This window comes from Morus notabilis, unplaced genomic scaffold, assembly GCF_000414095.1.
Source record: "Morus notabilis unplaced genomic scaffold, ASM41409v2 Scaffold179, whole genome shotgun sequence".
Classification (NCBI taxonomy): domain Eukaryota; kingdom Viridiplantae; phylum Streptophyta; class Magnoliopsida; order Rosales; family Moraceae; genus Morus; species Morus notabilis.
In genome coordinates, this window is record NW_010360916.1 from 92,841 (window position 1) to 109,469 (window position 16,629).

The 16,629-nt window shown below is 32.1% G+C and overlaps 1 protein-coding gene across 3 annotated transcripts in view; it reads left to right on the forward strand.

Moving 5' to 3' along the window:
- The first annotated feature begins 9,311 nt into the window (after positions 1-9,311).
- LOC21406673 (2-dehydro-3-deoxyphosphooctonate aldolase) overlaps positions 9,312-16,629 on the forward strand; it is a 9,559-nt gene continuing 2,241 nt past the window's right edge. For all 3 annotated transcript variants that reach the window (XR_002902168.1, XM_024165330.1, XM_024165331.1), the window contains exons 1-10: positions 9,312-9,441; positions 11,051-11,127; positions 11,242-11,339; positions 12,538-12,634; positions 13,536-13,601; positions 14,440-14,499; positions 14,602-14,676; positions 14,792-14,876; positions 15,206-15,264; positions 16,195-16,239. Coding sequence is in view for 2 of the 3 variants with exons in the window: in XM_024165330.1 (XP_024021098.1) it covers positions 11,092-11,127; positions 11,242-11,339; positions 12,538-12,634; positions 13,536-13,601; positions 14,440-14,499; positions 14,602-14,676; positions 14,792-14,876; positions 15,206-15,264; positions 16,195-16,239 (621 nt within the window). In the remaining variant the exon portion in view is untranslated. The remainder of the gene's footprint in view (positions 9,442-11,050; positions 11,128-11,241; positions 11,340-12,537; positions 12,635-13,535; positions 13,602-14,439; positions 14,500-14,601; positions 14,677-14,791; positions 14,877-15,205; positions 15,265-16,194; positions 16,240-16,629) is intronic.

Consider the following 16,629-nt stretch of genomic DNA (forward strand, 5'->3'; position numbering starts at 1 on the left):
AGTACATAGTATTCTTTCCCTGTTTCCGTTTTATGTTTATCTACATAGTATTCTTTCGCCTAACAGAGATGAGTGAAGAATACTTGATATAAATATCGCCTAATCTTTCATGTCTATTTTTCCATCATATGTTAGACATATATCTATCACAAGGATGAAAATGTCCACGACATCATCGACATTTTCACGACATTTTTCATATTTTAAAGTCTCGACATGGATATGAGGTGAAGATATCCTTCCCGACATTTCCGTAAAATGATCGCAATGTCTAAAAAAATCTGTAAAATCCATGATGTAAATATCCAGGATATTTTTAGAGATGTCTACAAACCGTCCAAAAACCTTAGAAAAAGTTTTTTAATAAAAAATAATTTCGTAGCACAATTTTTCATATATTTTACTAAATGTGACAACATGGTTTAAATAAAAAGTAAATATTAACACTTAATTAGTATTTTAAAAAATTTGTACTTTTTAAATAAACCTTTTGTCAAAAGACGTGGTTTGACTCAATTCAGTCAAAATAATGAGGATTCTATGGCCTTGAGTTTTGATTACATGACCTTAGGAATTGAGCAAAATTCATATGACTATCCATACAGTTATCACATAAGATATACTTCTTAAGTGCAAAACTAAAATGGTTTGTATGATATATTAGTATATCCTTTACTACATATCAGTGTTAAAATGTCTTACGCATCCCTAAAATCATCATGCTGGCAATCAGAATCAGAATGAGACCATATCCGAAATCCAACAAGTTGGAAAGTGAGATCCCACATTTATCATCAATAGTCTAATGAATCTTCTACGTTGATTTTTTATTTGGAAGTAAAAGCTACGTTACTTGGAGATTCATGCACATGACTCAGACGTGACAGAGTATATCTGCAAGAGATTTCCTGTTGAAAGTTCAATGCCCTCAGCGTCTACCTCAATTTCAATTTTCATCGAGAATATATGGATGCATGTAATATAATTTATTTCTACCCAATATTATTTAGGGTAGCAATATTATATATGTTGGCTTTTATCCCTCAACTTTTCATGATTGATAAATCAGTCCTTAAACTCTTTTTTCTTGACAATTAATCTGTTAAACTTCAAAATGTGTTGTATCAGTGTCCTTTTGATCACATCTGTTAAATTACAAAGAGTTCTTACCCACTCAACCTTTATTTTAAGGGCATGCTAGTCTTTTTCTAAGAAAATAAATTAAAAAAAAATTATAATTTTTATGGTCCCATGGAAGCACCTTCCTACTCACCCAGATCTTCATCTCCTTGTTCTTGTGCTCCTCTTCCTTGGCAAGTCTCTGTGTTGCCACAGCTTTTCTTTGCTAGATCTTGTTGTTGCAACGCCAGATCTCGGCCTCGCCACACTTTTTTTTTTTTGAAGCCATAATAAATTATATGTATGTAGTTTTATAATATTGAACGTTTAAAAAGGTTTATTAGATGTACAACGGCCAAAACAAGAATGAAATATCAATGGTGAAAACATTATGTTGTCATGAAATTGTCTAAGTGGATAATAATGTGGTTCCGGTACCTTGATTTTGATTTTTGAACTTATTTTATATCAGCGGATGTTTTTCTCGTGTTTCTTTTTTTGGTGAAATACTGGTGTTCCCTGCTTTTCAACTGTTCTTTATATCAAAATACGTATGTTTTGTATACTTTTTCAATATTGTGTGATTTTGACCATATCTAAAGGCTAAAAAAACAGGAAATACTGATTTTCTAAAAAAATAAGGGAATATCGGAGAAACTCCATCAGAACCATCCGCAAAATGTCGATATTATGTTTCATTTTTTTTAGAAAGAAATAAAGAAAAAGAGATTGTACCTTATTCTAACATACCATGTTGACCAAAACTATCAATCGACTTATGTAGGCCTCGTTCCACCATGAGATTTTAATCTTGCCATGCATAAGCTAGGAGAATCAAGGGCAAAAGACGAATTAATATTTCTCGGTTTTGATATTATTGATGGCGAGATGATAATTATTCTAGGATTTATTTTTGATTTATAGTTATTTTAAGATTTGAGATTTTAAAACTTTTATTTCATGTTTATCTGTAGGATTATTTGGCATAATTTTAAGTTTGATTTTTTTAGCAGTTTGATTATTATTGGGATTTATCTATATAAATAGAGCTAATATTTGTATTTTTTTTCTTAGGACCTTGAATACGAAAAAATCATCTTTACTATTCTCTCTTCTGTCTCAATCTCAATTCTCCTCTTCTTCTCCCTTCTCTTTCTTTGACTTGTCTTAGTCCTGCATCAGTAAACCTTCTTTTTCTTCAAATATATATACCTATATATAAATATTAGATGAAAAAATGAAAAACTAAAAGTTTAACCAAAATTATTAAAAAGTAAAAACTAAGATTATTAGGGCAAAAAAGAGATAATGTAAATTCTGAATTGGTTAAATTTGCTTCTTAGATTTTCTCTCGAACCAGGACATAAACTTTAAATCATAAACATTTTGAAAATTACACATTATAAAGAATATAAATACCATTGGCACCAATATATAAAGGGCATTAATTAGGTCCCTAGCCGTTTAGCAAATAATCATGATAAGGAACTAAGCAAAATATGAAAATACATCACCAAAAACTAAAGAAATTTTTTGTTCCTCCCCTGAATAAGAAAGAAGATTCGCATGTGCTCGTCAATTTGGCCATCCTACTGGGGTTGTGAGGGAGAAAAAATGCTGCCATTATCAAAATTGATGGAATTTTGAACTTTGACTACAAACAAATTAAACAATATTTTTGTTGTAAAATTGTAAAAGATAAACATGTGTTCGTCAATTTGGCCATATACTCTCTACTTCTATTTTATTCTAGCGTATTTGTATGTGATGTATACATGTATATGTATGCATATATATATATATATATATATATATATATTTGTATGTATATAAAGAGACTTGCATCACGATCGGACATGTAAAACATTGAACGATACATATGCTTAGCATGAGAACAATTTAGCCGTCCAACATGGATAGTTTGGACTTATTACAAGCGATCATTATGGAGACGTTTGATATAAAATAACCTTAAAGGGTGGGAATAGAAATGTAAAAGATTCTCATATTCAGTACATTTATTAGTCTTTTTTAAAGCCCAGAAAAAAAGAAAAGAGGGCACGTGCTTTTTATGCCGAGTAATTATTTGTTTCACTAAAGCACGCATCTGTGGTCTACAATTTTTTTTTAAAAAATTTATCTGATATGACTCCCTATGCATGCAACTATTTATAGCAATCTCCTTGTTTTTGCATATTCCAAACCCTTCAGTTTGTTATTAATTTTGCATATATTAGCAAAGCTATATTATGGCCTTACTCAAAGTTTGTTTGCATTCTATATTATAGCTAGGTAGGAGGCTCACGTAGTGCTGGAATTTTGGACGGGCCGCCCGTGACCGCCCGAAAAGCCTGAGAATTTGCCCGAGCCCCGACCCAACCCGCCCGAGATTTTCGGGCCGCCCGCCCGAGCCCGAATTTCACCTTGAATGGGCCGCGGGCTTGTATTCGGCGACCCGAGGCCGCCCGAATTGCCCGAATTTTTTAAACTTTTTTTTTAATATTAAGTTATTTATATATATATATTAGTATTACAATTTATATATATATATATTATATTTATATATATATTACAATTTGAAATAAACACATGAACTCGGGTTTTCGGGCAGAATGCGGGTAAAAATTCAAAAAACTAGCCGTTTTTGGGTTTTCGGGCAACTCGGGTTTTCGGGCAAAATTCAAAAAACTAGCCGTTTTCTGGTATTCGGGCAATTCAGGCACCTCGGGAGGGTCGGGCAATTCGGGCAGGCAGGAAAAATTCGGGCAAAATTCAAAATTTCGGGCTTCGGGTCAGGCAATTCGGGCACACCCAATTTTCGGGTCGGGCAGTTTGGGCTTGGTCGGAAATATTCAAAAAAATCTCGGCGGATGGCGGTATACGGTGGTTAGACAGCGACGGGCAAGGGTGGACATGTCAAATTTGGGCTGCCCGAGCCCGAACCCGAATTTCTTGCTTGGGCAGGCGGGAGTTGGGCCGGCCCGCCCAAGCCCGAAAAAATTCGGGCTTCGGGCGGCCCGCCGACCCGAAGTTCCAGCACTAGCCTCACGTTTGTTTGCATTCTTGAAGGACGTACATCCTGTACCAATTTATGAATAATTTACTATTTCCAGCTAAATGGATGTGTTTTTTATGCATATATATGTTTGTGTGTGTATATATATGCTTCTTAGTTCCTAGATATATATATATATATATATGGACCGAATTGCATTTACAGATCTCACATTCCCATCGCATAATATTACCAAACTAATTTGACATTTCTCCAATGCTGTAATAGGTACATCATCAAAAAGCCACTAGACGTTAGAAAAATTACGCTGTAATATTAAAAAAACACTTACTGAAGACATTCTCTCTGTTTTTTTTTTAAATAAGTTTTTCTGTTTTTTTTTAAATAAGTTTTTAAGGAAAAGTAAAAACATAAAACAACCCAAGATCAAGGCAACCTAGAAAAAATAAAAGAAGCAGACTAAAATGAAACCGCTTAAAATAAAATTTACTACAAGAAATTTTTTCTCTGATTCGAATCATGGTTCATGGTTCGCTACAGTATTTTCTCTCATAAAAAATACACGTAAATTGAAAATTTTTCTAATCTCATGATTCTAATCAATGAACCAAACAGGCTCTGAAGGTAAATAAAAGAAATTAGGCAATATAATTTATGGATTATATCACTTCTTCAAGAAGAAAAAAAAGGAAATAACTCTCTCTATAGTCAATTTAGTTCGCTGATTCGAATTTTTAATTCGAATTAAAATGTGATTTTATGTAAGAGTTTTTTTATTATAGTAAAAAATTAAATTTAACTGTTTCTGAAAATTTTTTATTATACTAAAACTTAAATTTTAAATTTAAATCGGTGAAATAAACCCGACAGTAATTAAGCTTTTTTCCTCAAAATAAAAGTGTTTGTGTGCAGTAGAGAGGCCTTTTTTAGTAGAAAAGGCCTTTTTTTAGAAGGTACGTGATAGCTTAGCACGTTTCATAAGAAAATAGTAGAAAAGGCCTTTTTTTCTGTAGTGCAGAATGTAAAAAAAGCCAAATAGTTTTTTTTTTTAATAAATGTAGCTAATACTAAAATTTAAATTTTAAATTTAAATCGGTGAAATGAACCCGACAGTGATTAAGCTTTTTTCCTCAAAATAAAAGTGTTTGTGTGCAGTAGAGAGGCCTTTTTTAGTAGAAAAGGCCTTTTTTTTAGAAGGTACGTGATAGCTTAGCACGTTCCATAAGAAAATAGTAGAAAAGGCCTTTTTTTCTGTAGTGCAGAATGTAAAAAAAGCCAAATAGTTTTTTTTTTTAATAAATGTAGCTATCTCTGATGTGTCGACCTAATTGGTCGACTAGCTAGAGAACAAAATTTAGTTATTTAAATTCAATCTACGACACTTGGCGGAGCAAGAATGGTAGGCTGCTGCTGGACTTCTTTTCTGAGCTCCTAATTCGAATTTTAACCCATTTTGTTTGCATTTTTGACCCAATTCAATTCCAAAATTTTGCACTTTAATCCCCTCTCACCAAACTAATTACAATGAGAATGAACAATTATTTTGGAAGGAAACTAAATAAAAATTACTAAAACTAAACTAAATAAACTAAAATAAGTAAAATGAATCTAATGAAAGTCTGAATTAAAATAAAACTAAATCATGTGAAGTAAAAACAAATGAAATTAAGTAAAATTAAAATAAATGAGTAAATTAAAAAAATCAAAATAAACTAAAATAAATAAACTAAAAGTCTCAAAAACTAGCCAATTTAAATGCAATGCAATAATTCTATTTTTAATAGAGTTACCATGTACATATATTATAAAAGTCAAACGCAAAGAAGTCAGAAAATATTTGGCGTGCCTAATGTAATGTTGTTCTAGTGAGGCATAGGGTCTGTATGGTAATTTTATCTGATGTGACAGTCCCCAATATGCAACTATTTATAGGTCCTAGAAGACCCTTGTTTATGCACATATTCATCTTCCATAAATATTATCAGAAAAAAAATATTATGGCCTTCATCAAAGTTTCTGTTTTGTTGTTGCTGCTGTTTGTTGTGCTTGTTGCTCCAATAGTTGATGCTGGAGACCTTTCTGGGGTTTCTAATGATCATCACTCTCTTGGCGCGTGTTTATATATATATATATATATATATACATATATATATATATATATATATTCAGGTATACCGAAAAGTTTCTGCTCAAACTGTGAGTGCAAAGGAAAACATGGAAACAAAAAATGCTATCGGACAGACATGAAGGTTGGCTGCTGCCCATTGGTTTGCGGGTCAAATTGTATGTGTGATAAAAAGCAACCACCGATGTGCCAGTGCACATACGAGGTTGACACATGCAACCCTAAAGTATGCAAGGACTGAGAATCTTCTCCTCATAAATAGGCTTGTAATATATTACTACCAAGTCATAGAAAACTTGGAATTAATAATGAGAGCTTGCACCCCATATATTGCCGCAATTACTAATGTTGTGGCTTTTAAATAAGTGTATGCTTATCCTTGAATAATGATGAAGTTACATATCAACTTCACCTTTTATGGTCCTTCATGCTTTTACTTTTTTTTTTTTTGTTCACAAATGGGTCTTCTAATATATCAAAAAAGAAAGACAGACAATCAACTAGACAGAATTGATCATTTTCCTCTCTCTTAGAACTTTTGAGTTTTTGGATGTGTTCTTTTTACAATTCGAGTATTGCAACTCAAACTTTTTTTAAAAAAATTATAATAAAAAATTGAATTATTAATTGTGTAAAAAAAACACTTAATAATAGAAAAACTTGTAATTACATGTAAAAGAATGGTCTATTGTTATGCTTTATTGTTAGAGTTAAGTGAAATGAGACAAAAAGTGATAAAGAGGGTGAGCTTAACATTTCTCACATTTATATATATATATATATATTTGACAAATTGATATATATATATATATAGTGACAGAGTTAGTCTTTCATTTTAATGGGGACGTACACTAAATTTTTTTTAATAAATTATTTTAATAGAGGCATATAAAAAATATATTTATTTTAGTGAAGAGATATATTATTTTAGTGGGGTTTAAGTGTAAAATTTTAAAATTTTTAAAGGTAATATTTTTTTTAAAAAAATTGAGTATAAGAAAATCAATTTTAATTTGTTTGTACCATTCAATGATCTAATCTTAAAATGGAAGTGTAGGTTGATTACATAAACTTCGGGTTTCCACGCCTTATGATTCCTTGCATGAAAAGTAATTGCAATTAATGAAAGATCTTTGGAATTACTCGTGTGTTGTTGGCCTAATTTAGCAGTTTGTCTTTCTTGTATGTGGGATACGAGAGAACGTATAAAGTACTTTTGGCAAAAACTTTGAATGATGCATTCATTTTTTATTTTTTTTTCCTAGGATTATTTGCTTCGGTGAATATGACTAAGCGTTTTGTTATTGCGACCACATGCTGTGGCTACAGAGAACTTCATTTTTAAAACCATGATGCAAAAATATCTCACGCAAAATAAATAAATAAATGAAAGGTTATTAAGAAAATGCGAGTCTTGGAATTTGAGTATCGAGTGACTCTGTTAAATTTAAAAAGTAACTTGTCAAAATAAAAAATTTATAAATACATATTTAGCCTTTATTTAAATTGAGAATCTATTTCTTAATATTTCTCACTTACTTATAACATAAATAAATAAATAATAAAGAAGAAGAAGAAGAGGAGGAGGAGGAGGAACAGCATTTGGTAAAATCATTTGAAAGCCTGCCTAATTTCGGGCAATTTTCATTTCTTAATTTCGAGCATTTGGTAAACCCAATGATTGAGGTCTCGTTTGTTTCGCTGATTCGAGTTTAGAATTTGAGTTTTGCTACAGTAAAAAGCTCTCACAAACAGTCACATTTAACTTTTTTGTTACAGTAAAAAGCTCTTACATAAAATCACATCTCAACTCAAATCAGTGAAATAAATGAGGCCTGAGTTGGACTTTCCTTCAGAACCTTTCGTACCTTTAAAATAAAATAAACTACTTAAACAAAAATATGATTTGATCTTTCCGAACAGCTGACAATTATATAAAGATTTTTTTTATGAATACTCCTTAAATTTTTTAAATTTAACAATTTGGTCCTTATTCTTTTTTTTTTGTAATTGACCCCTTCAATTTTTAAATCTTTATAATTAAGTCTCAATAAAAAATGATGCTTTTTTTTTACGATTCTAATCATATGACGCGCATGAGAACATTTACAGAGGGTAATACAAGTTATTTCTCATATTATTTATTCATTTCAGAGTCATCTAATGTATCTGAACACAATCAACTGTAATAAATAACTCTTAATTTCTAAGAGTTATACTCTTAATAGACTTTTTAAGACTGAAACATGATCTTTATTATCTTCAATAAATACTCATATGTGCTTCATGTGATCAAAATCGTTAAAAAAGCAAACGTTATTTTCAATTACATCTTAATTACAAAATTTTTTAAATTAAAAAGATCAATTACTAAGAAAAAAAATAAAAATTAAATTGTCAAACTTAAAAATTTCAAAAGAGTATCCGTAAAAATGTCCCTATATAAAAGAAAAGTATTACCGTTGCCACCATTTCAGTCACTTTCTCATTTATCTATAACCCCCCTACTAAAGATCCCCTTGCCACCATTTCAGTCACTTTCTCATTTATCTATAACCCCCCTACTAAAGATCCCCTTGCCACCATTTCAGTCACTTTCTCATTTATCTATAACCCCCCTACTAAAGATCCCCTTTTTTTTGGGAGGTGGATGAAACGTTTCGTCCGTTTCTCCTCCAAAATAAGCCACGTTGAGAGAGAGATTAGAGTTTAGAATTTGAGTTTTACTACAGTAAAAAGTTCTCATAAACAATAACATTTAATTTTTTTATTACAATAAAAAACTCTCACATAAAATCATATCTCAATGTAAATTAAAAATTCAAATCAACGAACTAAACGGGCGTAAATCGTGACTTGAACTAGGGCTTTTTTATTTTTAGGGGACATTTAGTTAGAGGATTCAAACCATGATTTAAATTATAGTTCATGATTCGTTATAATATTTTTTCTCATAAAAAAATACACATAAATCAAAAATAATTTTAATCACATAATTTTAATTCATGAACCAGACGTCTTCCTATTTTTACGGACAAAACTCATCGTCGTCCTCGCTCTCTTTCTTTCTATCCTCTGTAGTGTGTACAACGAGGGTTCCCATTACATTTACAGCAGCACAACCTAAAGCAAATCTTCTTCTTCTTCTTCTTCCATTTGGCTGTTCACGTCTAAGAATCTGGTAAAGTTTTCGTCTTTAATCTCGGAATAATACTTTCCACCTTCGATTGCTCTCATTCCATTCTGATCCCTGCGTTCCTTGCCTCTATTCCGATCGAAAAGGTCTCTGATTTTATTGAAACTTTCGATATGTTTGTTTGGGAAATCTTACAAAGTCTCTCTTTTAAGTGTTTTATTGTGTAACCTTAATTGAAAACACCGATATTCTTCCATATCTGAATCCTTTGTATCCCTTTTCTTACAACCTTTGTGATATCTCCGATCTCCAATGCTTGATTGGAAGTGATTCTGTACGGTTCAAAAGCAGCATTCCCTCTAATCACTAATTGGATCCCTCGGTTTGAGTCTCCTCTCATGGATTTACAAGTATTTTTTTTATCATCGCTTTAATCACTAATTGAATTGTTGTTTTGGCATTCTGAAGTTTGTTTATGTAAATTTGTGTGTTCTTTGGCTAATTCAGTTAGAGTATAGTACTACTTTTTCATAATTTGATTGTTTTAGTACAATGTATTAATTATAATCCCGTTACTTTAGAATGTTGTAAACTTCTACAATTTCTTTTTTGTTGTGCTGACTAATTTATGTCTATACTATAATAGTAGTATCGATACGGACCAAAATATGTTATAGATTTAGTGTTTGGAACTTTGGATTAAGCACTGTGTGAATGGTATTTAATGATTTGTATAGATTAGGATTATTTTCCTCTTTCTTTGTCTGGTAACTAGTCTGTAATCCATATGTATTCCCACTATATGGCATTTTTTCCCCCTGGAATATCTTTGAGTTTATCCTTCTTTATCTGGGTGTTTCTTTAGTTAGTTTCTGCACTTGTTGCATTATGCGAAGGTTTTATGTTTGTTCCTTTTACCTAATTGATTTTTTCCTATTGACTCAAATTCTGCTATACATGTTGTTTATCTGTTTGTAATAATCTACGTCATTGACTCATTGTCTTGTATCGTAGTTATACTTTACTCTTAGATTTTCTCTCTCTGTTTTGTTACAACTGATATTTTCTTCTACTAAAAAAAAAAAAAAAAAAAATCTGAAAATGGGTTTCTTTGGAATCTAAATCTTAGCTCATTTGGGTTATCATATGTGGTTGTCGTAATTTTCAAAATGTGAAGATGAGATTGACACTTTTTGGACTGAGTGGGAATAATGGAGATAATAGACGGGCCGATTTATTTGGGGGAAAAATGGTGATAAGTTGGATTTTGATCGAAGTTCATCTTTGTGAGATTTGTGAAAATTAGTTTGATATCTGTTGGAAATTGGTATGTTATGGTGTAGTAAATTATGTGATTTTTTTGGTTTTTTTACATCAAAATTGCAAGCAATATGGCCACAACACTAGGTATTTAATTTTAGACTCTGTAATTTTTATGTTCGTATTATGACTTATTTTGGACTATGCAATTTTTGTCTTTGTATTATGACTTATTTTGGACTATTTAACTGTTACATTCTTGTTGTGACGTACTTTGCACGATATAATGCTTCTAGATATACTCTGGTTAGATATATTTTTTGGGGTGAATCAATGCCATTTGGTGTTAGATACACGTTGATACATATATCAAGTTGAATTCTGTTATTTACAGCAATACAAGACCTGAATTCTGTTCTTAGTGGACTGGAGGATATGGATTCGTCTCTACTGCTATACAACCAGCTCAAGGTTTTAACTACTTAACTGTTCTTTTCTTTTTTCTCCTTTTATTATTATTATTATTTTGGTTTAAAGTGCACAAACCTAGAAAGATATGATTTTATTTGATTGGTATGTGTGCAGGCAGCAGAGCCATTTTTCTTGTTGGCGGGACCAAATGTGATTGAATCTGAGGACCATATTATGCGGATGGCCAACCACATTAAGACTGTTGCATCAAAGTATGTAATGCTTCTTTTAATAATATTACCTGAATGATTCTGAAGTTCAGGAAGTCTGTAGCTTAAACAGCTTGTTAACTGAATTAGAAAGGCGGGTGCAGCGAGCTCAATATGAAGAGTTTATATTAAATCTTGCAAGTGCATACGAAGGTTATGAATATTATCTTCCAGCGTTCTTGGATTTCCGTGGTCGAATCTCACCGCGCTGGTGTATTATTATTACTTTTTTTTTTATAGCAAAAGTTTCACATTTGGAAAAAAGGATAAAAAGAAAGGGAGTAGAAAATGTGGTTTAATCTGTGTGTTTATGGAGGGAAGGTCTAACTGAATTGGATAAAGTTTTTTTATTTTCTTTTAATTATTAACTTTGGGTTGGGGGGGTTTCAACTCTGGACCTCCGCATTAAAGAGCTTGTTAGGTAGGAGGGAAAAGTGGATAGAGAGAGAGGGGTGAGAGGATGTGTGAAAGGATTTTGAGACCCATGATTGTTTGGTAGGAAAGAATAGATTGGTTTAAGGATTTTAAATCCTTTAAGACCATCTCCAAAGCAAATGTTAATGTCAATTGTATATTTAACATCAAAAAGTAAAATATGGTATGTTATTTTTATTTTTGCTCCGATGCATAATGCTATTTGAACTAACAACTCTACATTTTTCCATAATAATTAAGCTCTGAAAGTTGTAAAAGTGAACATTTATTTTTAAAATAATTAGAAAATGCAAAAGTCATAATGATTACATGAAAAAGTAAACATTTCAACCAATAGCAATCAAATGTCAAATTTCCCATATGCTATACTTGGTGGGAAATTTGCCACAAAGTATAGCACATGGGATATTTGACACAACAAATAATTTTGCATTAGAGAGTTTTTTGCACTCAAATGTTAAATTTGCAATTGACACATCAATTATAGCTTTGTATTGGAGATGCTCTAACAAACGCTAATTTTGATATCCCTAAATATGGACAGATTGGAGGAGGGAATCTTTTCCAATACAATAAGAGAAAAAGTACTTCCCCTCGCTATTTTGATGTTTTCTTCTTAGTTGAAAGGGGGTAAAAGAAAAGGAAAAGGAGTAGAATGCTTGTTGGGATTTCATTGTCAATGTTTTCCATATACGCTAAGCAATTAAAGATATCTTTGAGTAGTTGCGGTAATGAAGCCTAAAGATTCTCTCTTACATTCTTGTAGAGTTGGGTTGCCTCTGGTGTTCAAATCGAGCTTTGACAAAGCCAACAGAACATCCTCAAAATCATTTCGGGGTCCAGGCATGATTGAAGGCTTAAAGGTATTCTTTCTTTTGAAAAATAAAAATAAAAAGTCATTGTGGGTAGCTGCTGTGTACTATATTTTCTTAAGCTTTGTTATCCATGGTAAATGGGGTATCTTGGACTTGTGAATAATATTGATATTTCCATCGCCAAATAAATGTGCAATATTTAAGGTACTGGGTTAAATGGGGATCAGTTAACAGGATGTGTATCTTTTTGGGCAAGTTTTCAAAGTTTTGCAGATGGAAGTTATATTTTGGAAGATGTTTGTAGGGGTAAAGTTACCACATGTGAAAGACTTAGAGGACATACAATTTGTAATATGCTGTTATGTCAACATGATTCAGAATCTGTCACTGTAGAATCATAAGTACTACAATCACATTGGATGATGATCACATCAAACCAGATAAAGTATTGCTTCATTAATCTTCCAACAGAACAATAATCTAGGTACAGACCTTAGGTTTGCACTAAGCACTATTGTTATTTAGCTTAGTGGTGATATATTGTGCTATATTAGAGAGCATCTTTAAACTGTGCTCAGAAGGAATTGGCAACGGCTAAATATTGTGCGTCAGAAAATGTTGACCTTACGAATTTGAATTTGGATGAGATTTCTTGCTTCAATAATAGTAGATGTCTCTCTATGTATCGTGCAATTATTTTGTGGTTATGCTGAGAGTTGCTTATTCAATTGACCTTGTTAAACTGTTTGGCGTAGAAGAATTGGACCTACCAAACTAGTTGTTAAATATGTCTCCAGTAACATTTTTCTTGCTTGGTATGAATTAAATTTAGGTAACTTATTACAAGAAAGTAAAATATTAAAACATATACATATGTGAAAGTTAAGTCGACAAGCGAGCATATTTCTCAAGAATAATGAATTCTTTGTTCTTTTTTTCTTGCTTGCAGATACTTGAGAAGGTTAAAATAGCATATGACATACCCATAGTTACTGATGTGCATGAAACAGTCCAGGTGAGTTCTTAATGCGTAACCACAAGATTATAGAGGATGTTCTCATGACTTGTATGTAAACTTACTGAAGTAGATGTTTTGACCTTTGTTTATTAGGTGCTAATTTACTTCACGCATTTTTGCTCAAGTTTAAAACTTTGATGGATTAAATAGTGGGATAAGAAAAACAAGAAATGGCAAGTCCTGTTATCAGTCAGTACTTCAAATACCATTCTTATCAAGTACTGGTGTGTGCACACGCCCACTACATGCTGTTAGGGTCCTGTTAAATAACAAATTGCTAGAGGTTGGTTAGCGGTTTGTTAGTAGTCTTTTTTTGTAGTATAAATAGGGGTTTAGTAGCTGAAGAGGGCTTATGGTCAGATATGTGAGGATTTTGGGAAACCTGGGGATAGTGGCAGCCTCTCAAATGCTGCTATCTTTGTATCCCTTTTCTTAATTCAGTAAAGGGAATCAGCTCTTTATGCTATTTTTTGTGAGAATTCTACTTTAGAAATAGCCCGGTTCTTAACACATGAGATATATATATATATATATATATTTGTGTGTGTGTGTATTTGTATGTCTAAATGTGCAAAAACATTGTTAAAGAGATGGATGCAAAACATAATGGAACTGATTTCGGATATGGCATGGATATTTCCACGCGATCATACAAGTCTACATGTACTTGTTAATTGCTTTTCTGCTTTTTCTTTCTTCACACTTTCAGATAATTTTCATTTTTATATTATTGACAATTGACAATTTTCTGGAAATGAAATGAACTGCAGTGAAAATTTAAATCTGGACTTTGGGATGTCATGAACTGTTTCTAACGCTCCAATTTCTTTTCTAGTGTGAAGCAGTAGGCAGAGTTGCAGATATTATTCAGATTCCTGCATTTTTATGTCGTCAGGTTAAGTTAGTGGCTTGAACTTTCTTCCATGGTTAGTTACTTATTTAGTGTTTGAAGGGTGCATTAGCATTCCATCTGAGATGAAATCACTTGTTGTGACAGACAGATCTTTTAGTCGCAGCAGCCAAAACTGGAAAAATTATCAATATCAAGAAAGGCCAGTTTTGTGCTCCTTCTGTAAGTAATTTGTTCATCATACATTATTTGGTACTCTTGGTTTTCATGTATGTGTATGTTTATTTTCATAAGCGTCGATCTGGTATAATTGTTTTGAGTATTTTCATTTATTCAGGTAATGGTAAATTCTGCAGAGAAGATTAGACTGGCTGGAAATCCAAATGTGATGGTCTGTGAAAGGGGAACTATGTTTGGATATAGTAAGTTATAGAAGCGGTGGAAGTTGGTTTTGGTAGCTTAAATTATAGTACTTAAACTTGAAATAAGCTATAAAGGAATATGGCATAGCTACTTTTGTTAGTATTTGTCTATATATAATAGGTAAAACTTTGTGATCTTGGCATTCATCAATGTTCTTGTGCTTGTCTCACTTCTATGTGTCAGGGCCCAACTTTGAGTGAGTAATAGAATTCATAAGTTATTCCCATCTCACTCATTCAAGAATTTTCTCAGTCATTGATGCATTTTGGTATTTGTTTTCTTTTTCTTTTTTCCAGTTTTTGAGTATATATTCACATTTGGTTTTTAGATGATTTAATTGTTGATCCACGCAACTTGGAGTGGATGAGAGAAACAAATTGTCCTGTTGTAAGTAATGATCTGGTTCCCGTCTTATACACTATTGTTCTTGTTATTATTTTTGTTGTTATTTTGTACCAACAGACTTTACTTTCCCTGTTTTCTGTAATCTTTTTTTTTTATCCTTTTTTTTAGCAATTATTTGATTATCTCTATCATTATTAATATTATCATTTTTCTGAAAAATAAAAGCGGAATTGGGGGGTGGAGAACACTTGAAGCTCCCCCATTAAGCTTGAAATATGGTTGTTCTTTAAGAAAATTTGTGCATTTTTAATGAATTTAAGCTTTGTTAGGTACCTGCATGAAGTCGGTTGAGATGAAACACTCCTGATGCGTAGTACTATTACAGATTTATTAAGGGCATAAGGACTTTTCTAGATAAGAGGGCATAAGGACTGTTATTCCTCCGGAATTCTATTTTCCCTCCAGGAAGACGTTTGCAAGAAAAATGCTGAATAGATACCCCATGGAACCCACAGTACTCTTTAGTTTAAGTTGAGTACACATAGATCATAATATCTCTAGAAGGAAGAGGGAGAAAGCTACACCGAAACTTGTATATTTCCATTTTGGTGACATTAGATATTACAACTATATTGGATGTCAAAATCTAGTTTAGACTGTCAAAACTCGATACAAGTTTAAGTTGCAATGTCTAATGTTTAAGTTGAGTAAACAAAGTTTTTGGTTTAGCATTCTTGTTTGAATGGGTTTTCTTTTCCTCTGTAGAGAACTGCCAGTCCCATGTTTTACCTCTTGTTTCTTTTAAGAAAGTGCTCTTCTGCTCTTCTTTACTGTTTTCTATCTAGAACTTTGAAATTGTCTTTGTTCCTAGTTTAAGTAACAATTAATTTGGTTTTTATCAGATTTCATTCATCTACATCTTTAGCTGGATGATCTAACTTTTATTATTCTTATTTAATTGCTTATCTGTAGGTCGCTGACATAACGCATTCACTGCAACAGCCTGCTGGGAAAAAGGTACAAATAGTTCTTTTGTTTTGTATTTCTATTTTTTTTTTTCCTTGTGGAAGTGGGAAATGCTATTTTTCTTGAATTTTTCATGATAATCCACACAGCATCCTTTTCAATCCAATCAATTACCAGCTCTGTTGTGCCACCGATGACTACTTAGCAAGATAAAAATCCACCCTATTGTGCAGGTCTTTATCTATTGATTTTAGTGACTTTCCTTCCTTCACAAGTTCCTGGAATGACTTAGCTTTTTATAGCTCCTCCTCCTCCGACTAGCCTATTCACCCTCTTTTGTTGTTTTCCTTTCTCTTTTATTTTGAGAACTTCTTTACCATTTTTGTTCTGTTCCTCTTTTTTGTCTTAATAAAGTATGTTTCTTATCCCCCCCCCCCCCCC